General features: G+C 37.2%; 1 protein-coding gene across 3 annotated transcripts in view; it reads left to right on the forward strand.

The window, feature by feature from the left end:
- The window catches only part of HHLA2 (HERV-H LTR-associating 2), a 92,918-nt gene extending 70,566 nt beyond the window's left edge, over window positions 1-22,352 (forward strand). For all 3 annotated transcript variants that reach the window (XM_043997832.1, XM_043997833.1, XM_043997834.1), the window contains 6 exons: window positions 3,737-4,087; window positions 5,895-6,161; window positions 12,805-13,113; window positions 16,067-16,141; window positions 21,122-21,189; window positions 22,219-22,352. In XM_043997832.1, coding sequence (XP_043853767.1) covers window positions 3,737-4,087; window positions 5,895-6,161; window positions 12,805-13,113; window positions 16,067-16,141; window positions 21,122-21,189; window positions 22,219-22,269 — 1,121 coding nt within the window. In that variant the 3' untranslated portion in view covers window positions 22,270-22,352. The remainder of the gene's footprint in view (window positions 1-3,736; window positions 4,088-5,894; window positions 6,162-12,804; window positions 13,114-16,066; window positions 16,142-21,121; window positions 21,190-22,218) is intronic.
- The last annotated feature ends 1,904 nt before the right edge of the window (window positions 22,353-24,256 follow it).

Raw genomic sequence — 24,256 nt, forward strand, 5'->3', positions numbered from 1 at the left:
GAACTGTTAGTGGAGTTGTAAACGTATTCAAACATTCTATAGAGCAATTTGGAACTATGGCCAAAGTGCTACAAAACAATGCATACTCTTTGACCTAGTAATACCACTATTAGGTCCACATCCAAAAATACATTTTAAAAACCCAGAAAGTTAAAGGACTTATATGTACCAAAATATTTATGGTAACTTTTTTGGTGCAAAGAATTTGAAACTAGGCAGATTCACATCAATTGGGGAATGGCTGAACAAATTGTGGTATGTGATTATGATGGAACACTATTGAGCTATAAGAAATGATGAGCAGGATGCTCTCAGAAAAACCTAGAAAGACTTACATGAGCTGATGCAAAGTGAAATGTACTGTATACAAAGTAACAGCAATATTGTAAGATGATCAGCTGTGAATGACTTTGTTATTCTCAACAATACAATGATGCAAGACAACTCTGAAGGACTTATGATGAAAATGTGATCCATCTCCAGAGAAAGAACTGATGGTGTCTGAATACAGATTGAAGCATTTTTTTTAGTTTATTTTGCTTGAGGTTTTTTTGCCTGTTTTCTTTCACAATCTGACTAATACATAAATGTTTTGCGTGACTACACATGTATAATTTATATTGAATATCTTGTCTTCTTAAGAAGGGGGAGGAAGGAAGAGAATTTGAAGCACAAAGTTTTTAAAAATTTGTGTTAAATTGTTTTTACATGTAATTAGGGAAAAATAAAATCTAAATAATTGAAAAATAAAATAAAATAACTGCAGACAGTATAAAATACTTGGCAGTCTACCTACCAAGACAAATCCAGGAATGATATGAACACAATTACAAAAGATTCTTCTCACAAATAAAGCCAGGTCGAGGGCAGCTAGGTGGTACAGTAGATAAAGCACCAGCCCTGAATTCAGGAGGACCTGAGTTCAAATTTGGCCTCAGACACTTGACACTTACTAGCTGTGTGACACTGGGCAATTCACTTAACCCTTGCCCTGCAAAACAAAAACAAAACAAAAAACAAACAAAAAAATAAAGTCAGGTCTAAACAATTAAAGAATTATTAATTGCTTATGAATAGGACAAGCCAATATAATAGAAATGACAATCCTACTTAAATTAATTTACTTATTCAGTGCCATATTAATCAAATTACCTAAAATTATTTTATAGAGCTAGATTAAAAAATTCATCTGGAAGAACAAAAGGTAGAGAATATCAAGGAAATCAATGAAAAAAGTGAAGGTGACTTAGCCGTACAAGATCTCAAAGTGTATTACAAAGAAGTAATCATCAAAACAATGCAGCACTGGCTAAGATATAGAGTGGTAATTCAACAGAATAGATTAAGTACACAATACACAATAGTAAATGACCACAGTAATCTAGCCTTTAACAAAGCCAAAGATCCACAATTTTGAGACAAGAAATCACTATTTGACAAAAATTGCTAGGCAAACTAGAAAACATTTTGGCTGAAACGAGGTATAGACTAACATTTCACTCCATATACAGAGATAAGGTCAAAATGGGTACCTGATTTAGACATAACAAGTGATATCATGAGCTCTGACTAATGAAGACTATTCCCTTTTGGAATGCTTGTTTAAGGTTTTTACAGGGAGAAAGGTAATTAGGTGCATTTGAATTCCATATTTATTACCAGAGGTGTGCTGGTTAATGTTTAAGAACCAGTCTAAAAAATAATTAATTTTTTTTTTAAAGAGGTAAGTGATTTGCTAGGTCAGAAAGAAGTGTCTGAGGCAGGATATGAACTAGATTCTTCCTGACTCCAAGCCCAACATTACTTCCATTAAAACACCTACATAGCTGCTTCTAAAATTATTACATTTCTAAGAAATCATCAGTGTTACCAACACCCAAGTTGCACATTTATGCTGTTAACAGGAATGCTTGGAAGGCAAAATGGCAGGCAGGTAATGGACCATGGAAGGTACTTGGAGACAAGAGAAACCAATGATTCCCTTCAAATCTCACCATCTAGGAGACTATCTCTTCTGCCTATGCTGTAGTCTGGTCCCAGTTGCCAAAGTTAGCTCAATTCAGTTGAAGAAATATTTAATGATAATCTGCGATTAGCCTATGACATTGCCAGTTTGGGGGGGGAAGGGGGAGAAGGGACCATTAGACAAGAGACCTGGGTTCCAATCTTAGATCTGCCACCAACTAAGTGTATGACTGGGTAAATCACTTAATCTCTTTTGTCCTCAAGTTTCTTCGTATGAAATGTGAGCAGATTGTTGGAACTAGAGGGGCCTTAAGAAATCACTTAGTCCAATCTATGTATATATCAGCCTGATAGTATGTGAATTAGAATCACCCTCTATAACATGTCCAATATGACTTGCCATCAGATCTCTAACTAGCAATTTTGGTGCTTGGGGCAAGAAGAAAACAGCAAAAGAAGTTAAAGCAAAAGTAAAATTAACTTGGTAATTCATGATGTGAAAATGACATAAGACCTAATAAAGACAAATTCAGTGGTGGCAGTGAGGCGTCAGGACTGTTATTGATGTGGGAGTTTCCCAGGCTGGGTTCCATGAGAGCCCAGGGAGAAGAAGCTCACTCACTGTAAGACTAAGGGGTCAAAAAGTGAGTAGAGAGAATGTTAGGGAAAATATTAGTGCAATAACGAGAGCTGGGCTGGTCAGAGCTTCAACTTCTTAGGTACTGGTTGGGTTTTTATGGCTTTCGAAATTGGTATATGGAGGGAAGTAGAATGTAGCCTGAGAGTTTCGATTTATATAGGGTTGGCCAAAAATCGTGAATATTTAATAACTTATTTGTTTTTTGTTTTCTTTCTTTCTTTCTTCCTTCCTTCCTTCCTTCCTTCCTTCCTTCCTTCCTTCCTTCCTTCCTTCCTTCCTTCCTTCCTTCCTTCCTTCCTTCCTTCCTTCCTTCCTTCCTTCCTTTCTTTCTTTCTTTCTTTCTTTCTTTCTTTCTTTCTTTCTTTCTTTCTTTCTTTTTTTTTTGGTGAGGCAATTGGGGTTAAGTGACTTGCCCAGGGTCACACAGCTAGTAAGTGTCAAGGGTCTGAGGCCGGATTTGAACTCAGGTCCTCCTGAATCCAAGGACGATGCCTTATGCACTGCGCCACCTAGCTGCCCCTTTTTGTTTCTAATTTACAGTATTTAGTCTATATAGGAAATGAATTTATATTACATGTAAAAAATAAAATCTCATAAATGAAGCAAAATAATTTTCAAAAAGTTATTAAATCAGACTCTTTCAAGACTTTTGATCCACCCTGCACAACCAAATAGCGCTGTTTTGTTTGTTTGTTTGTTTTTCTGGGAAGATGTCTTCACCAAATTCACAGTATTCATGAGTACAACCTTCTCCACATTAACTATGGAGACTGCTCCCTATTAGAACTGATTATTCTTGATAACTAGATGCTCTTTTTTGTGTCTGAGTTAAGTTTAGAATTTGTTAAAAAATAGAATTGTTAAAACCTGGTAATCTGATACAGTGAAGTCCTCAGTGTTTTGAAAACTTGTAGAGGTCATGTACCCCCACACTAGGTGTTAAGCTCATTTGTTAATTTTTTTCACCCTTTAAAATTCAGTATCTTGGGACAAAGGCCTTCTGTCTAGCTTTTGTTATGGTTAGTTTTACTTTTGCTAAGTTATTCAGGATTAATATAACCTTTGATATTTTTGGTGTTTTCCATTCATTAATTATTCTTATTGTGATTATCTGTGTCTGTTTCCTTTTAGATGGATTCCCCTTTCATTACTTTTTTAAAATGCTTTCTCATCGGATTACTGTTACTGGAAGGCTTTATGAAGACGTGATCCTTCCTTGCTCATTTAAAATAGGGCCTGGCATGGTGATTCACTGGAATAAAAATGAAAAGACAGTACACAGCTACTATGCAAATAGTGACCAGTTAGAAAGGCAAGACTCCAATTATACCAATAGGACATCCCTTTTTCTCGATGACATCAACAAAGGAAACGCCTCACTGAAACTTATGGGGTTAAACCTCAACGATGAAGGAGTTTATACTTGCTATGCAGCAACAGACCCTGAGACGACTAAAATAGAGGTAGAGCTGAAGTTGGGAGGTAAGTAAAAATTCTAAGTACTTTCTGACCTGTAGAGTTTCCTCTTCCCATGAATGCTACAAGAGACCATCTTGGGGGTATGCAAGGTGTCTAAGCCTCCAGTGCTTTAAATGAATGTGGGCTTATGTGTCCAAAGCAGCATGTAAAAAACAAAAACAAACCCCCTCAAAACAGTTCTCAAAGTCCTCCCCAACCCTAAAACCAATGGAAAACTGAACTGATTTGTGTACATGACAAAAGGAAGTACAGAGAAACTTTTTGGTGGGGGTTGGAGGGTGAGTAGAATAGTGTTTATAAGAGCCTTTTTGTTACTGTAATGGTTATGGGGTTACTATCAACACTCTCAGGAAATAAACTATTTCAGGGTGACTTTTCTGTATAACTTAAGCTTGTCCCTTTAAACACATCTTAAAATATCTTTCTAAAATATAGTAAATTATTTTCTAGATCATTTATTCAAGAAGGCAAAAACGTGTAAATTTTCCTTGGTAACTAGGATTTTCATTACAAATGTCTATTATGGTGTGAGCATAACTGTATTGCTGTAGCATTATTGTCTAAAATGACTGCATACATGAATGTAGGCAAGAAATACAATGACCAACTACAGTGAGTAATTTTATCTCCTCCAGAACTGCATTAAAAAATCATCCACAAGTTCACAGGCAAATAGGAAAGGGGCAAACAAGATGGAAACATCTTAGTATGTGACCAGAGACACCAAAGGCCTTCACAGCTCTCTATGCAATAAGATAGAGTGAAAAGAGTGCCGAGCCCAGGGTCAGAAAGACTGGACTTCCTCACTTCAGATCTCTCCTCAGAGACTTATTAGCTAGGTCACCCTGGGCAAGTCACTTTCCCCTGTTTGCCTAAATTTCCTCATCTGTAAAATGAGCTGGAGAAAGAAATGGCAAACTACTCCATTATCTTTGCCAAGAAAACCCCAAATAGGGTCACAAAGAATGACATGACTGTTCAGTCGTATCTGACTCTTCATGACCTCATAGGGGGTTTTTTTAGGCAAAGATATATACTCAAAAACAATCAAACCACTAGCTACGTGGAATAGACATTCATAATTTTGTATAACTCTCTCTTTTATGTTCTACTCTGTGTATAAAAATACTCCTTTTTTGTATTTGTTAAATTCAGAATTTTTTAAAAATAGAATCTTTAAAACCTTGTAATATGATACACTGAAGTCCTCAGTCTTTTGAAAACTGTAGAGACCATGTACCCCCACACTAAGCAGTTCTAACCTACTATGCTTTTTCTTGGGTCAATTTGAAAGTTTTTAAGTTTTATTCACTCACAGGCTTTTAGAGTTTGCTTCTTGCTACTATCAGCATGCCTGCCTCTAACAGTCTTGTAACTCAGGCTTTCTGATATTCTGTGAGCTAGAGGCTAAATAACCAAGCCTGTTGAAATTGTGTGTGAGATGAGAATAAACAGACCCTGAGAGAGGGATTATGTCTGGAAAAAGCACCTGATCTTTAGTGTGTGCTTTTGAGACATCTGTTTTGACTACTCAGGTGCCCTTTGCTTACTTTTGTGTTCTCAGCTATATTCCAGGTAGTTCAGGCTGTCTAGAAAATGCAGTTCATAAATAGTATTGTCTCATTTATTATCCAGCAAAGGGATTAGTTGCTTGAAGATTTTTTTGTCGAGTGCTTTTCTTTTTAAGAGATGCTTGGGTTTGCTCTTATTACTAAGCTTTTATATCATGTGATTTCAAGATCTATACTAGCTCTGCAGTCCACTAAGAGTATGTGGCTACAAATTCACACATTCTTCATTCTTTCCCCAGCTTTCATCACACCTGTAATAGAATACCAAGAGCAGAACGGAGAAGACTATTTAACATGCTATTTGTTTGGGGCTTATCCCCATCCAAATATAAAATGGACAGAAAATAACACAACAAACCCAGAAAGCCCCATAGAAGAAATTTCACCTCACCCTCCCTTCTCTGTTAAAAGTCAACTCAATATCACAGGCTCAAATTCCTCTTACCAATGCATGATTGAAAATTCATTACTGAATCAAAGATGGATTGGGGAATGGAAAACAGAAGGTAAGCTTCCTACTGTTCCTACTCACAGAGAGTTAGCCCAAAAGGGTTTCTTCATAGATCTTAAAAGGTTGTATAAATGTGGGCTGTTCTGTATAGGAGATTATTCCTAGATCTACATGGAGATAAGAAATGAATATGTGGGAATATAGCAATATAATATAGAGGTCCAGACAAAGATGTATGTATATGTACATGCATGCATGTATGTGTACATTCATGTGTGGATATATAAATACATATGGTTGTATATGTATGTGTGTATATACACATATACACATTCACATACAGAGATATAGGGGAGGGCTTGGGTAGAAAAGAATGATTTTTGTTTTGAATATGTTGAGTTTGAGATGCCAATAAGAGGACATCCAATTCCAAATGTCTAAGAGGCGATTGGTGATTCAAAATTGGAGCTCAGGGTAGAAACTAAAGCTCAATATATACATCTAGGAATAATTTGCATAGAGATAATTAATGAACATATGGGAGCTGATGTGAACCAAGAAAAATAATGTAGAGATCCATGCAAAGATATATGTGTGTACATGTATATCAAGACAGATATATACATATAAATATGTATATATCTACATATTTATAGCTATGCCTCTTTATATATACACATATACTGTATGTTCATGTGTATATGTGTGTATATATGTATATATACATATATATATATATGCATATATATATAAATATCCACTTCCCACAATGTAAGTGGACCATCCTGCAGACTTCCCCCTCCCTGTCCCCCCCCCCCTGCCTGGCGTGGAGGACCCCAGCCCAGTGCTTTTACCCCTGTGGCAGCTTGCCAGAGCAGAGCTAGGTTCCTGCTGCCAGCCCTCTGGAATCAAGAATTGTCTGTATCTCCATATATGTATGTATGAACCATGATCTTTTCTACTTAAACTCTTCCCATTTTCCAGCTTTCCTGTTATTACATCCTCCTCTTAGTGACCCAGGCTCAGAGCCTCAGCCTCATCTATAATGTCATCCTGGACTCTTTCCTTATACTTGACCCACATAGCCAATCTGTTGCCAGCTCTTGGACCTTCAAACATCTCTCATACATAGATGTCCTCTTCCCTCCCTCACATGGCCACCATGCTGATGCAAGCTCTCCTCACTTCATACTTGGACTATTGATACAGCCTTCTGGTTGGTCTCCTTGCCTTACATCTCTCCTTCTTTTATCTTCATTTCAACCTCTGAAGCAACATTCCTAAGGGCAGGTCTGACCATGTCACACCATCCCCTGCTCAGTAGACTCCATGGACTTCCTATTGTCCCAGGGATCTCTTAAAAATTCCTCTCTGGGGGCAGCTAGGTGGTGCAGTGGATAGAGCACCAGCCCTGGAGTCAGGAGGACCTGAGTTCAAATCCGGCCTCAGACACTTGATACTTACTAGCTGTGTGACCCTGGGCAAGTCACTTAACCCCAATTGCCTCACAAAAAAAAAATTCTCTCTGGCTTTTAAAACCCTGCTTAATGTGGCCCTTTTTATTCTTATACTTTACTCCTTTCTCTGTAATACTCTGTGATACAGTGATCCTGGACTTCTTGCTCTTTCTCATGCACTTAATAACCATCTGCTAATTCTGTACCTTTTCATTACATCTTCCCTATGCCTGGAATATTCCCCCTCCTCAGGTCTCTGCTCCTGAGGCTTCCCTGGCCTCCTTCAGGACTCAACTAAAATCTCCATTCTTCAGGAGGGTGTTTCACCACCCCAATTTCCACTGCCCCCCCAGTTAGTACCTTCCCTCCAATATTACCTTCCATTTACACTGTAAATATTTTGTATGTAACATTTTTGAACAGTGTCTTCTTTATTAGAATGCCAGTTCCTTGAGGGCAAATGAAGCACTTAGCAGAGTGATTAGGCTCATAATAAGCACTTAATAAAGACATGTTGACTGGGATTCCATTGCTTGAGGGAACTCCTGGAGAGGAAAAACCCTTTATCAATTAAATTGGCAACCTACTTATTATACACTTTATGGTTTTAGAGTGAGTCACTGAAAGGTTATGCGACTCTTTCAGGGTCATATAGCCAATATTTCAGAGGCTGTAAGTGAACCCAGGTATTCCTTAATTCATGGCCAACTCTATCCACTTAGATAGATATGTGCCTCACTTGAGCATCTAGGTGGCACAATGGAAAGAGCACTGACCTTGAAGTTGGGAGGACCTGAATTCAAATATGACCTCAGATACTTACTAGCTGTGTGACCCTGGACAAGTCACTTAACCCCAATTGCCTTAAATATCGGGGTCCATCTCCAGTTGTCCTGATAATGTATCTTGCCATCAGACCCAGATGGCTCCCAAGAATAAAGTGAGGCTGGTGACTTTGCACAGCCCTTCCTCATTTAAATCCAATTCATTGCAAGTCATGACATCTGTTGTGGTCTTCTTTGAGAATGGACAGACAACAACAAGTGCCTCATTTATGTTATTGCTACTAATTACTTTATTATTATCTTTTATAATATTTGCTAAGTCTTCAGGCTCCTTGGAGCTTTTTCATGGATTTCCAGAATTGGAAGGAAGCTCAGAAGTGCATTCCCTACCTGAAACATGAACCCCTCTATAATGTCCATTTTAAAACCAATGTGATCAGCCAGCCTGTGAAATCTGCTTTGAAAAGATCCAGAAAGCAATTAAACATGAACTTCTTCCCCTGCCACTTATCAACTTCCTCCTCTTCCAGTTCTCCTTTTTAAAATAATTTTTAAAGAAGAATTATTATGCTTCGATTAACACAATTTATAAGAGCAATCTATCTATCTATCTATCTATGGGCACATGCCCATGGTGCAGTAGGCTTGGAATCAGGAAGACTCATCTTCATGAGTTCAAATCCAGCTTTAGATTATTACTAGCTATATGACCCTGGGTAAGTCATATAACCCTATTTGCCTCAGTTTCCTCATCTGTAAAATGAACTAGAGAAGAAAATGTCAAACTATTCCAGTATCTTTGTCAAGAGAACCCCAAATGGGGTCATGGAGAATTGGATATGGTTGATATTACTGAACCCACTCTTACCCATTCATTAATTTTTGTTCTGGCTCTTTCCTCTCTCAATATATAATTTTAAGTCAGACCAAATCCAATTTCTATTTGACCCTAGTTATACTTTCACAGAAATATAGAACTTCAGAGTTAGAAAAGACTTCAGTGGCCATCAAATCCAAGGAATCCTTTAAAAAAAAAAACTGACCTGTGCTCATCTAGCCTCTTCTTGAAGACCTCCAACGATGCGGAATCCACCACTACTTGAGAAAGACTATTCTATTTTTGGACATCTCTGTTTATTAGGAATAGGCAGCTAGGTGGCACAGTGGACAGAGTGCTGGCCCTAGAGTTAGGAGGACTTGAATTCAAATTTTGACTTGGACACTTCCTAGCTATGTGACCCTGGGCAAGTCAATTAACCCTGCTTGCCTCAGTTTCTTCATATATTAAATGATCTGGAGAAGGAAATGGCAAATCACTCAAGTATCTTTGCCAAGAAAACCCCAAATGGGGTCACAGAGAGTAAGCTATGACTGACCAGATAAACAACAGCAACAAATCTGTTAGGAAGTTTGTTTTTGTTTTTCCTGACATACAGTCTCAATTTGCTTCCTTGCTCTTTCTCCCCTTTGTTACTGGCTTTGTTCTTTGGGGCAGACAGAATAAGACTAATATATCTTTCATACAACAATCCTTCCAATTCTCCAAGACAGTTATCATGTTTCTCCACACACCCCCCTCCCCCAAGTCTTTTCATCTCCAGGCTAAATATCCCAGTGCCTTCAATGTATCCCCATATGACATGATCTCCAGGTTCTTCAGCATCCAGGTTGCCCACATCTGGATACTTTTTAGCCTATCAATGTCTTTCTTAAACAATGACACACAGATTTGATGAATGCAGAATACACTGGGAGCATCACCTCCTTATTCTTGGAAGTTATGCCTCTCCATGCAACCCAAGATTTTTAAGAAAAGTATTTGCTTTTTTAGCTGTCAAATCATACTGCTGATGTATACTAAGATTGTAATCAGTAAACCAACACCCTGTGATCTTTCTCAGGCCATCAGCTGTATAACTATGCCTCCCCCATCTTTTACTCATGAAGTTTATTTTTTTATATTCAAGTATAAGACTTTGCAGTTATCTTTCTTGAATTTTTCATTAGGTTCAGACCAATGATCTATTTTATTAAGCTTTTTTTGAATACTCACTTTGCATTCCAGGGTGTTAGCTATTCCTCTAAGCATTGTCTCTTTTGCCTTTCTTTGTATCTCCATCACTTAGCACAATGCCTAACACATAGTATGTGTTTAATAAATGCGTACTGACTGACAACTGTGTCATCTACAAAAGTGATGAGTATGCCATCTAAGCAGTTTCCAAGTTATTGGTAAAACTAACACATAGCACAGGGCTAAGAATAGATCCTGGGGGTACTCCACTGGAGACCAATTGCCAAACTACTAATGAACCATTAACTATTAATCTTTGAGTCCAACCAAGCAACCAGTTTTAAATATATCTAAGTGATTTACCATCTAGTCCACAATTCTTCTTTTTCTCCACAAGAACAGTATGAGTACAAAAGCTTTGTTAAAATCTAGGTAAACTATATTTAACAGAATTCCCCTCATCTAGCAGTCTAGAAACCCTGTCAAAAAAAAGAAATGAGGTTATCCTGACAGAACTTATTATTTTGTGTGTGTGTGTGTGTGTGTGTGTGTGTGTGTGTGTAACAATTGGTGTGAAGTGACTTACCCAGGGTCACACACCTAGTAAGTGTTAAGTGTCTGAGGTCAGATTTAAACTTAGGTCCTCCTGACTCCAGGGCCAGTGCTCTAACCACAGCACCACCTAGATGCCCCCATAATTTATTCTTTTTTTTTTTTTTTTGGTGAGGCAATTGGGGTTAAGTGACTGGCCCAGGGTCACACAGCTAGTAAGTGTCAAGTGTCTGACACTGGATTTGAACTCAGGTACTCCTGAATCCAGGGCCAGTGCTCTATCCACTGTGCCACCTAGCTGCCCCCCCCATAACTTATTCTTGATGAAGCATGGTTGACTCTTTGTAATCACTGCTTTCCTTTTTTTAGATCTTCACAAACTATCTTTAATAATTTGTTCTAGAATTTTCCTAGGAATCAAAGTCAAGCTCATTGGTCTATAATTTTACAGACTGTTCTTTTCCCATTTTTGAAAATTGGGACATCTTTCCTTTCCTAATCTTGTGGTATCCCTCATTTTTTCCCCTCAGTCTTTCAAATATCGCTGACAGTAGTTCAGTCATCACATTTTACTTTTTAGTCTCTTCATTTAAATCTACAAACAAATTTGCTCACATTCCACCCCCACCTCACCATCCCCCACTTCTCAACTCTTTATTCTCAGATCTCATCCTCATTTCCATCCAAACACAAGCAGTATTCTCAAAATTTTCCTAAATAGTTCATAGAGACAGTGGGGGTCTGAGCTTTTTATCTTTAACCCCCTCACCTCAATAATTGTAATACCAAAGTAATTCACAGAGAAAACATTGACCTGAAAGGTAATTCCAATCATCCCCTGATGAAAATATTAAAAGGACCAAAAAAATTACGTTATTTCACTAGCCAGGTTTCCACAGACAGAAGGCAATGGAAAAGTGGAAAGGGTTTGAACCTTTAGAAGTTGTTGTCTTAGCTCCTTTTACTGGGATCAGGGGGAGAACAACCTGAGACAATTAGCCTTTCTCCCTTAGCGTGCTCTACCCAAATGAAATTTCACAATTTCTAAGAGGTTCTTGACTCAGAGTACTCTCTATACACTTATGTCATTTCAAAGCAGCATCTTCAATAATAATTGACAATTCTTGTTATTTTTATCATTCCCTCACACAGAGGCAGCCATGGTGTAGTTGATAGAAAACTACTAGACACATACTGATCAGGTGGCCCTAGGCAAGTCATTTAACTTCTCAATGCTCTAAGTAACTCTCTAAGGCTCTAAGTGGCAGAGAAGGTGTCCTTCGTTGCTAGAGAAATTACCTGGAATTTCCTAATGGAATCATAGGTCCAGTCTCCATCTTCTCTCATTCACAGAGGCATCACAGAAAGCAAGGTTTTTGGAAAATGTCATGACATCAGGGGGTTTATCAGCAAATGTTATAATTTCTATACAAATTTAAGCTCACAGCACTTTATTCTCTTTATAATGTATTCATGTTTTAATGACTAGAATAATGATGCTTTATGGTTGCATAATTACTGAATACAAGAAAATAATTTCTTTTTTGTTCTTCCCTTTTCATCACACCAGTGATTTTATCAGTTTAGGGAGCACCTGATGGAACAATTCCTTCCACAAATGTAGTAACTATTATACAATATGGAGTCTTAAAAGAGTTGCTTGGGAAACTCAGTGGTTAACTGACTTGGTTATCATCCCACAACTAGTATGGGTCAAAGGCAAGACTTGAAACAGGTTCTCCTGACTCCAAGACCAAAAAATGAGTTTTGCTCATTCTATAGATTATGCCAGGCTGCTTCTAAATTTTTTAATTAAATTTTTGAAATATGGGAATATCTTAGGGGGAGTGATCAATTTAACCATGCACTATATCAATATCTCTCTTTTAGGTACTTTTGTAACAGCACAAGATGAAAAAGTCATATTCCCATGTAAACTTAAAAATGAGGATGTTTTGGCAAAGAAAAATATAACTGTTAGTTGGTCTAGAGTAGAAAATATGACCTGCAAGATCTTGGCATCCTCTTTAAGTAGTAGGGTCTCTGATAATCGATTTACATGGACCAAGGATACAATGCACAGAAGGGATGACTTCTCTTTGACTTTAGAGTCTCCTACTCCATCAGATAGTGGAAAATACCTCTGCAACATTTCATCTGTAGATTATACTCAGCTCACTCTTCAACTTTTGACAGTTGGTAAGTAACATAGAATGGAACTATCAATATATAAAGTATATTAATAGAACTAGAAATATATGAGTCATCAAGTAAGAAAATCAAGAGCTCATTTTGGCAATGAAATTAATCTTAATGTGATCCAAGAATCCTTGTTTCCATCAAACATTTGTTCTTGCACTAGGCATGTGAAGTATTGATTGCCCTTCTTTTTAAAAGAAACTGGACAAATTTTCATTAAAGGCAGACCTCAGATACATTACAGATTCAGTTCCAGACCACTGCAATAAAGCAAGTCTCATTATTTTTTTTTGTTTCCCAGTGCATATCAAATTATATTTACATGATACCATATTCTATTACATAAAAATGCATATACCTTAATTAAAATGACTTTAAAGTATTGCTTAAAAATGCTAATCATTGGGGCAGCTAGGTGGCACAGTGGATAAAGAACCAGCCCTGGATTCAGCAGGACCTGAGTTCAAATGCGGCCTCAGACACTTGACACTTACTAGCTGTGTGACCCTGGGCAAGTCACTTAACCCTCATCACCCCACAAAACAAAAACAAAAACAAAATGCTAACCATTAAAAATGCTAACCATTATCAAATCCTTCCGTGAGTCATAATCTTTTTGCTGGTGCAGGGTCTTGCCTCAATGCTTACTGAACAGGATGGTGGTCGATGAAGGTCAGGGTGGCTATGGCAATTTCTTAAAATAAGAAAACAATGAAGTTTGTTGCGTTGATTGACTCTTCCTTTGACGGAAGATTTATCTGTAGCACGTGGTGCTGTTTGATAGCATTTTTACACATAGTAGAACTTTCAAAATTGGAGTCAGTCATCTCAAACACTGCCACTGCTTTATCAACTAAGTGTAGTTAATATTCTTCAATATTATTGAGTCTCAAGGAGAAGGAAGGCCAAGGACAGGGAGAGAGATAGGGGAATGGTCAGTTGTTGGAGCAGTCAGCACACATTTAACATTTATTGATTAGTTCACCATCGTATATGGGCATAGTTTGTGGTTCCTCAGAACATTTATAAAAGTAACATCAGGGGCAGCTAGGAGGCGCAGTGGATAAAGCACCGGCCCTGAATTCAGGAGGACCTGAGTTCAAATCCGGCCTCAAACACTTGACACTTAACTAGCTATGTGACCCTGGACAGGTCACTTAACCCTCATTGCCCTGCAAAAAAAAAAAAAAAGTAACATCAAAGATTACTGATCACAGTTCACCATAACAGATATAATAATAATTTAAAAGTTTGAAATATTGTGAGAATTATAAAAATATGACACAGGTACATGCTGTGAGTATATGCTATAGGAAAAGTGGCACCAATAGACTTGTTTAATGCAGGGTTACCACGAACTTCCAACTTGTAAAAAATGCAATATCTGCAAAGCACAATTTTTTAAAAGCACAATAAAATGAGGTAGGCCTCTCTCTATACATGTCATTATATAGAACTTTGGGGCTGGGGAGATGAGATGGGCTACTGCTGTCCCCATCCTATTCTTTTATTTTTTTGTGGGGCAATGAGGGTTAAGTGACTTGCCCAGGGTCACACAGCTAGCAAGTGTCAAGTGGCTGAGGCTGGATTTGAACTCAGGTCTTCCTGAATCCAGGGCCAGTGCTCTATCCACTGTACCACTTAGCTGCCCTCCTATTCTTTTAAAAGTACACAAAAGGCAGGTTTTCAAAATAGGTAACATATACTTTGATAAAACACTGGAAAGAAAGAAATTCTGTGTAACAAAATTTCTTTAAAGAGACCACCCCAACCCACAGCCTAGTCATTTATGTCAGGTAATCTTAATAAGCATATAATCTTATAGATAATTTCTCAGCTGAAAGTGTTCTCAAAGATCAGTAAAAGTTATGATACATTTCACATAGGGTCTTTTTCCCTATTTAAATTTTTTATATTGATGTATTTTTTAATGTAATTTAGGTTTCCAAAAAGATCCCTCCCTTTCCCCAACCAATGAGCTATTGATAGCCCTGTAACAAAGAATAAAAAATGAAATGACAAAAAAAAGCAACTTAACAAAATCAATCAACATATTTATAATAACTGATAGTATATGTAATATTCCAATCCATTGTCCCCTACCTCTGGAAAGAAAGGGATGAGATTAGTTTTCTTTTTTTTCCCCAAGCCAAACTTGGTCATTATCATTTCAAAGCACTCACTTGTTGTTCATAAGAACATGACAAAAGCTAGAAGACACTTTAGAGGCCCTCTAGTCTGACCCCTTCATTTTACAGATGAGGAAACTGACGCCCAAATATAGATTAAGTGACTTGTCCAGGGACATTCAGATAATAAGTACAATTCCCGGAATTCAAAATTGAATGCTATGATTCCAAATTCAGTGCCTGGACTACTGTCCCAAATTAATAGTCAAAATGTTTCAGATTATTTTTTTTCTAAGTATGACTCATCAAAGTCAATGGCCAAAGAAATATAGTTTGGTCACCTGAGTAGGAAAAATATTTTTGAAGGCATTAATTTTGTTAAAACTTTAAAGTAAATAGACCTTCAACTCCACAGAAATTCAGAAGCAGTGTCGGCAGTTGATGTGGAGAGCATCGTTGCAGTCATAATGTATAGTTCTTCTGCTACTGCTTGCTTCACTCTGGATCAGTTCAGATGAATCTTCCCATGCTTCTCTTCATTCTTCATATACTTGTATTAATGTTCACTTTGCTGTCTCTTCTTCAAAAGTATATCCAGGATTCAGATGATAGTTTTGGCAAGATTTGTCATTGTTTCTTTTCAATTTTATCCATGTAAATTCATGGTAGATTTAGTTTTCAGGGTTAAACCAAACTGAATACCAGTCTGTTTTCTTTTAAGAACTGTTTTAATACTTTTAAGGTTTGAACTGTAGCACTTAATATTTTTGGTATTCTTTTTTGATTGTGCAACTTTTTAACAATCTGTCTTTCTTTACATTTAGAGCCACATCAAGGAAAGTCTATTACCTGGGTATATATTGTTATTCCATCGGTGATAATCATTCTAATTATTTTTGGTATGTATATTTGGTATTGGTATGTATATATGGGTATATTATATATATACATATACATATATATATATGCATATATATACATTTATTTTTTTTTAGTGAGGCAATTGGGGTTAAGTGACTTGCCCAGGGTCACACAGCTAGTAAGTGTTAAGTGTCTGAGGCCAGATTTTAACTCAGGTACTCCTGACTCCAGGGCTGGTGCTCTATCCACTGCGCCACCTAGCTGCCCCCATTTATTTTTATATTTGGTTTTTAGCTAGAGCTTTTTTGTACAAAGTTACATTTTATGTAAATTTGGGGGTCTCTGACAGCATCCATGTAAAAACATAGTTCATGTGACAAATACACAAAAGACTTGTCCAGGACAATTTCTCATGAATCAAAGAGCAATACTTTTATCCTAAGATTGCTGTCTAAGACTCTGTGATATTAGATATCTTGCACACAGTTAGGTAGCTACTGTGTCAGAGATGATATTTGAACCCAGGTCTTCCTGACCTAATACACTACTCCATGCCAGCTCTCTAAATGATTTAGTGTCCAAATAACTAAAAAGCATTTCAGCTATAGAGTCCAGTACAATCTTTATCATATGGGTGTGATACCGTATTCTTGAAGGTTCTGTCAGAGGTATTAAGGCTCTGGAGGCTTCAACCAGTTTTGAAAGACAATGAAGATAGAAACACTGCCAAACAGTATGTTTTTTGTTTGAGGACCAACATGGCCAAATTTGGAGATATTTATTAACAAATTGTCTTTAAAATTGTGTATATTTTGGGGGCAGCTAGGTGGCGCAATGGATAAAGCACCGGCCCTGGATTCAGGATGACCTGAGTTCAAATCCAGCCTCAGACACATGACACTTACTAGCTGTGTGACCCTGGGCAAGTCACTTAACCCTCATTGCCCTGCAAAAAAAAAAAAGTATATTTGGGCCACAATAATAAAGGCTTTGTAATCAGCTTCATGGAAGGACCCACACTTACTAATTCACAGATCTCAGAAGCATTGAAATAAGTAATAGTAGAAACAGAGCTCGAAGACACCTTAGAGACCACCTAGTACAGGGATTCTTAATCTGGGGTCAGTGATTTAAATATAGATAGATAGATAGATAGATAGATAGATAGATAGATAGATAGATAGATAGATAGATCGATAGATAGATAGATAACTGTATTTGAATATAATTGTTTTTCTTCTTTATTTGATGCATTCAAAAACATTCTGAGAAAGAGTCCATAAAAATCCCCAACACATTAAGAAATCCTGATATAGTCCAAGTCTCTGAGTTTACAAATGAGGAAACTGAGGGTGGAGAAGTTAAGTATTTGCCTGTAGTGATCTCCTTACTCCTCTAGAGCTCTTTCCAACACAATGAGTTTCTTGTGTAGTGTCAGAGGAGATATTGGGCCTTTTACATTCCAAATGGTAGCTCATAGAGATATCCCAGAATTCTCCAACAGACATTCCACTGCAGCTGCCACTCATAGCTGTAGGGAGGTGTTTCACTTGAACTAACATTTATTTTTTTCTTTTGTAAATAGTATTTTATTTTTTTCCAGTTACATGTAAAGATAGTTTTTAATATTTGTTTTTTATAATATTTTGAGTTCCATATTTTTCTCCCTCCCTTTCCTTACGCTCCCAAACATGGCAAGCAATATGATATAGGTTATACAGTACAATCATGTTAAACATATTTCCACATTAGCAAAAGGGAAAAAACATGAAAAAAAGAAACAAAAAAGTGAAAATAGTATGCTTTGATCTTCATTCAACTTCCATAGTTCTTTCTCTGGAAGTGGATAGCATTTTCCATTGAGTCTTTTGTAATCGTCTTGGATCCTTGTATTGCTGAGAAGAGCTCTCTGTCATAATTGATCATCACACAATGTTACTTTTACTGTGTACAACTGAACCAACGTTTATTAAGAGCCTACTGTGCTAGACCATAGAGGAGATACAAAATTTAAACAAGACAATGTCCCTAACCTCATGGAGCTTACAATCTGTAGCCTCTCCAAGATAGAAATAAAGAACTTTAATATACGTTAAGGCAAGCTAGGTTCATTTGAAGTGAATAGATCTTAGTATTTTAGAGCTCATAAAGATCCCCTAGCATCCAGCTTACCCCTAGATTTAACATATGAGGAAAGGAGTGAAGTGATTTGCCTGAGTTATTAACATGTGAAGAAAGTAGGAAAGCCAGAATTTGAACCCAGGCCCTATGATTTTATATCTGGTTTTCTTTCTGTTTTACCCCTCTGTGCTTTGTGAGGTTTGAGGGAGAAAACAATTACTAATATGGGTTGAGGAACTGCTCAAGGAAGGTTTACTATCAGAGGTAGAATTTGAGTTGTAAAAATTTAGTGGGTAAACAGGGAGAAGGGAGGCCACAGTAAGCAGAGGAAATAGTATGATAAAAGGCATGGAGGCAGAAGATGAAAGGTATATTGAAGGAAATGGGGTCCAGTTTGACTAAAGTATAAACTATGAGGACAGAAATCGGTTGAGAAAGGCAAGATGGTGCCAGATTGTGGGTAGCCTTGAATGCCAGATAAAGAAACTGAACTTTATGCAGAAGGCAAGGGGAATTATGGAAGGTTTTAATTGGAAGGGTAAATGTTGAAATCTGTACATAATGAAAATTAGTCTGGCAGTGGTATAAAGGACATTTTAGTCATTCAATAAACATCAATTAAGCACTTGCTACCAGCTTAGCAACATGCTTAATGCTGGGGATACAAAGAAAGGTAAAAGATAGTCCTTGCCCTCAAGGGATCTACAATCTAAGAGGAGAAAACACATATTAAAGAAAATAGAGGAGACAGGTAGGTAGTGCAGTGGATAAAGCAATAGCCCTGGATTCAGGAGGACCTAAGTTCAAATCTGGCCTCAGACACTTGACACTTACTAGCTGTGTAACCCTGGGAAAGTCACTTAATCCTCATTGCCCTTAAAAAAAAAGGAAATAGAAAAGCAAGTGAGAGTCAAGGAAAAAAGGTACCCACTATGATGTCATAATGGAGAGGTCCAATGGAGTATAGCAGGGCTTCTTAAACTTTTTTCATTCATGACTCCTTTTCGCCTGAGAAATATTTATGCGACCCTGGGTATATAGGTATATAAAATACATATACATAACCTTTTATTGTTGCCAAATTTTTGTGATTCCCCCCCCCCACATTCAGTTATGTGACCCCATAGTTTAAGAAGCTAGGGAACATAGCCAGGTTGGAAATGGAGATGGCTGATCCGAGGGCTCTCCTTAAATGGAGGTTCTGGGAGGAAAAGTCACCACATTGCAAACCGGGAGAGGAAGGGGCCCAGGGTCAGAGGATACAGACTGATGTGATCTTGCAAGATAAAAAGGTTTAAAGGGAGGAGGAAAGTGGAAGTGAGAAGACACATTAGGAAGCTATAGTAGTAGTCATTTGGTGGTTTATGGGGGCCTGGACTAGTTTGGTAATGATGGTGAAAGAGAAGAACACAGCAATAAAAGAGATATTGCAAAAAGGGGTTGTTGTTCAACCATGTCTTTTGTGGACTATGTGTCTATGGGGGTTCCTTGGAAAAAATACTGGAGGGATTTTCCATTTCCTTCTCCAGTGGATTAAAGGAAACAGAGAAAAAGGAAAGAAGGAAGGAAGGACTGGGGAGGGAGATATTGCAGAGGCAGAAGGGGTCTTGGTACATGACAGGAAAATGAGACGGGAAGAGTGTTTATGATAACATTATTTCCAATATGGAAAACTAAGTGAATGATGGTGCCATTGACTTCTATACCCTCCTGATGCTTTCTCAAAAGTCACTAATGACCACTTATTCATCAAATACAATGTTCTTTTTTCCATTTTAATTGTCCTGGACTTTATGGAATTTGTTACTGCTGACCTCTCTTATCTCTCATATATTGTCTCCTTTCTAGGAGTCAGTGATATCACATTCTTCAGTTCTATTTCTCCAAACAAAACTCACTAGCATATGCAGGATTTTTCACACATAACCATAAGATCATAAAGACCTCTAAGCATCAATGCATGTGAAAAAGTCACATGCCTCTCAAGAGTCACAGTTTTGTTTCTTTATAAGAAATAATATATTGCACAGCAATGAACTCTGGAAGATGTATTTTTCTCATAAATATTGTTGGCCTAGAGATATAAGGGTTCAAAGCCTCCAGAAGAGTTAACGTTCCTGGATGCAATGTTAAAATGCCCTAGCTTTCAGTAAGATATAATGGTCAAGGGCAGCTAGGTGGCACAGTGGATAAAGCACCAGCCCTGGGTTCAGGAGGACCTGAGTTCAAATCCGGCCTCAGACACTTGTCACTTACTAGCTGTGTGACCCTGGGCAAATCACTTAACCCTCATTGCCCTGCAAAAAAAAAAAAAAAAAAGATATAATGGTCTCTAATCTTACTTCTCTTTCATCACTCTGTGTGTGTGTTCTTGAATGTAAAAAAAAAAGAAAGAAAGAAAAAAACAAACCATTTAGCCTAGTGATCTATCTCTAACAAGTATACCAGAGATGTAGCAGCATGCACACTGAACCTTCCAATGCTCATCATATCCCTGTTCTTTTGTTTCATTCCAGTTGTTATCAGTGTTGGTCAAAGGAAACTGTAGGGGGAAAGTGGAATGGAAAGAAAAGAAATGTCTGCTAATTGGTCAATAAAAATTTTTAAAGTAAAAATAAATAAGGCAACTGTAGCACAAAGTTTTGCCAGACATGGGCTCTAATTACCAGACATATTTCAGCTGTACTTCAAAGATTCTTGCAGTAATTCTTCATATTTATTACATATTTCTGAAACTCTCAAACAGTACATATTGAAAAGTCTTTTTCTTTTTCCTTCTTGGTAACTACTTATTAATTTTCTTTCATACGCCCTTTCTTTCTTAAGCAAGTCCCTTCAATCCATAATTTTTGTATGTTCAAAGAATCCTCTTGATTTTGGCTTTTATTTTTTTACAGGGCTAATATGCCATAAGAGAAGTTGTAATTCAAACTCCAACTCTGACCAGAAACAAGAACAACCACAGGTCAGTCATTTTCCTTTCATCCAAATTCTAAATTTCAAGGTTCAATAAAAAAAGTCATTTTTTCCTTCAATGGCATTCTTGGAATTCAAGTAAATAAATTTGCAGACATAGAAAAATTATAAATCAGTCTGAGTAGTTTTCTTTCCATGGTACATCATTGTCCGTTTTTTTTTATAGAAAAAGAGGGGAAGTAGGGGCAGCTAGGTGGCACAGTGGATAAAGCATCAGCCCTGGATTCAGGAGGACCTGAGTTCAAATGTGACCTCAGACACCTGACACTTACTAGGTGTGTGACCCTAGGCAAGTCACTTAACCCTCATTGCCCCGACAAAAAAAAAGAAAAAGGGGGAAAGGAGTCAGATGTCACACATTATCAAACAGGTTGCTACTGTTTTTAGTCAAAATGACAGTTGTCTTATTCCACTTCCTTCATTTTCAGAATAAATCCTCCTCTTCTTATTTGATTATAAAAATCAACACCATGCCCATGAGGGTGTTAAACATTGATTCTTCTGACTTGGAAATAACAATAACAACAACAACACCCTATTATAAGGCCCAGAGGAGATATTTCAGACAGAGAAAAATAGATCACTAGATTTGACCAATCACTGATTTACTGGCCTTTGAAATTTCTACAGCAAATGTTTGATTCTCCAGAATCTGTACCAATCATTCAGTTGGTGAATTATATTTAAAAAGCATTGGCAAAATGGCCAAAAAGTCAGGCAGGGCAAGGTATGGATATAGTGAATCAAAAATAAGCAGAAGTACGTAAAGAAGGTGAGACTGAAATCAGTCCATTTGTCTGGTTGTTAGAAACCTTGCTGAAAGGTTTGGGGAGATGGGGGGCGTGAAGTTAGTAGTTATAATGAAGTTTGTGCTGTTGTCTCTTTATGTGCAGATCATTGATTACTGAGATAGGCGATAGTGTTTATAATAATTATAGGACGGAAAAAAAGACAGTTTTTGAAATGGTCCTTCTTGGAAGCATCAAACAAACTGATAATAATTATTTTTATATACTAGGAGCTCGACAAACTGAATGAAGAAGCAACCAGTGAGACCACGAGACCATGAGAACATATAGTCTGTTTTTCTCCATAGTTATTAACCTTGATTTCTTTTATTTTTGTTTTTGTCTCTTTTGGGATACAGACCTAATAGTGGTACTGGTCAAAGGGTATGTGTGGTTTTATTGCCCTTTGGGCATAGTTCCAAATTGTTCTGCAAAAGGGTTGAATGAGTTGACAACTCCACCAACAGTACATTAATTTCTCATTTTTCCCACATCTCCTCCAATATTTGTTATTTTCTTCTGCTGTTCTATTAGCCAATCTAATATCTGTGAGGTAGTACCTCAGAATTATTTTACTTTGCATTACTCTAATCAATAATGAGTTAGAACATTTTTTCAGGGGCAGCTAGGTGGTGCAATGGATAGAGCACCAGCCCTGGAGTCAGGAGGACCTAAGTTCAAATTCGGCCTCACGCACTTGACACTTACTAGATAGCTTTGATTATTTCATCTGAAACTGTTCATATCTTTTGATCATATTTATCAATTGCAGAATGGCTCTTTACTGTTATAAATTTGTGAAATGAGGCCTTTTTCAGAGAAACTTGCTTCAAATTTTTTTCATGATTACTATTGCAAACTATATTTCCCTCCATCCTATTCTCCCCTCTATTTATTCTCTTCTCTCCCTCTTTCACCCTGTCCCTCCTCAAAAGTGTTTTGCTTCTGACTACCCTCTCCCCCAGTCTGCCCTTTCTTCTATCAACCCATCCATCCCCCTCTTCTCTTATACCCTTCCCCTCCTACTTTCTGGTAGGATAAAATAGAATTCTATGCCCAATTGACTACATGTTATTCACTCTTTGAGCCAATTCTCATGAGAGTAAAGTTCATTCACACACACACACATACCCCAGTTCTTCCATCTTCCCTTCCACTATAAAAGCATTTTCTTGCCTCTTTTATGTGAAATAATTTGCTCCATTCTACCTTTACCTTTCTCTTTCTCCCAGCACATTCCTTTCTCACACCTTAATTTTATTTTTGAAATATCATCCCTTCACATTCAACTCACACCTGTGCCTTCTCTCTATATATACTCCTTCTAACTACCCTAATAATGTGAGTGAGATTTTCCCTACCCCTTAGATATAAGTAATTTAACTATGGTAATAATCATTTTATAAACTACCAACTGTGATTAAACATGTTTAGGTATTTTTTAGTAGCTTAAGCAAATAATAATGGAGTAAGATAGATATTGGTAGAGCTGATATACATGCTATATTGTAAACTGGTGTACTGATAACCATCAATTCAATTCCAATTGTGGTTAGGTACTCATGGTACATGTACCACTTAGATTGTGTCAACATTGTGAGAGGAGCTTATTGTGTATAAATACCCTTAGATCCTGAGGCTCAGGGTCTTTGGGTCCTAGACCTGAGACTGGCTTTATTGTGAGACAAGATCCCTCTATCAATAAACCTATTTTCTTTGGTTTGGAGACTTTGTTTTTTCTTCGTCTAACCTTGCTACTTAGAAATTTTTGCAACAACAATGAGAAAGTTCTTAGGAGTTATGTGTCATTTTCCAATGTAGGAATGCAAACAGTTTAACCTTATTAAGTCTCTTATGATTTCTCTTTTATATTTACCTTTTTATGCTTCTATTGAGTATTTGAAAGTCAAATTTTCTATACACTTCTGGTCTTTTCATCAAGAATGCCTGAATAGTGCCTGGGAGTTTTCATGTTGGGATCTCTTTGAGGAGGTCATTGGTGGATTCTTTCAATTTTTATTTTACCCTCTGGTTCTGGAATATCAAAAGAATTTTCCCTGATAATTTCTTGAAAGATGATGTCTCTAGGCTCTTTTTTATCATAGTTTTCTGGTAGTCCAATAATTTTAAAATCATCTCTCCTGAATCTGTTTTCCAGGTCAGTTGTTTTGACAATGAGATATTTCACATTATCTTCTATTTTTTCATTCTTCTGTTTTCATTTTATTGTTTCCTGATTTCTCATAAAGTCACTATCTTCTATTTGCT

This window comes from Dromiciops gliroides, chromosome 3 (assembly GCF_019393635.1).
Source record: "Dromiciops gliroides isolate mDroGli1 chromosome 3, mDroGli1.pri, whole genome shotgun sequence".
Lineage (NCBI taxonomy): Eukaryota > Metazoa > Chordata > Mammalia > Microbiotheria > Microbiotheriidae > Dromiciops > Dromiciops gliroides.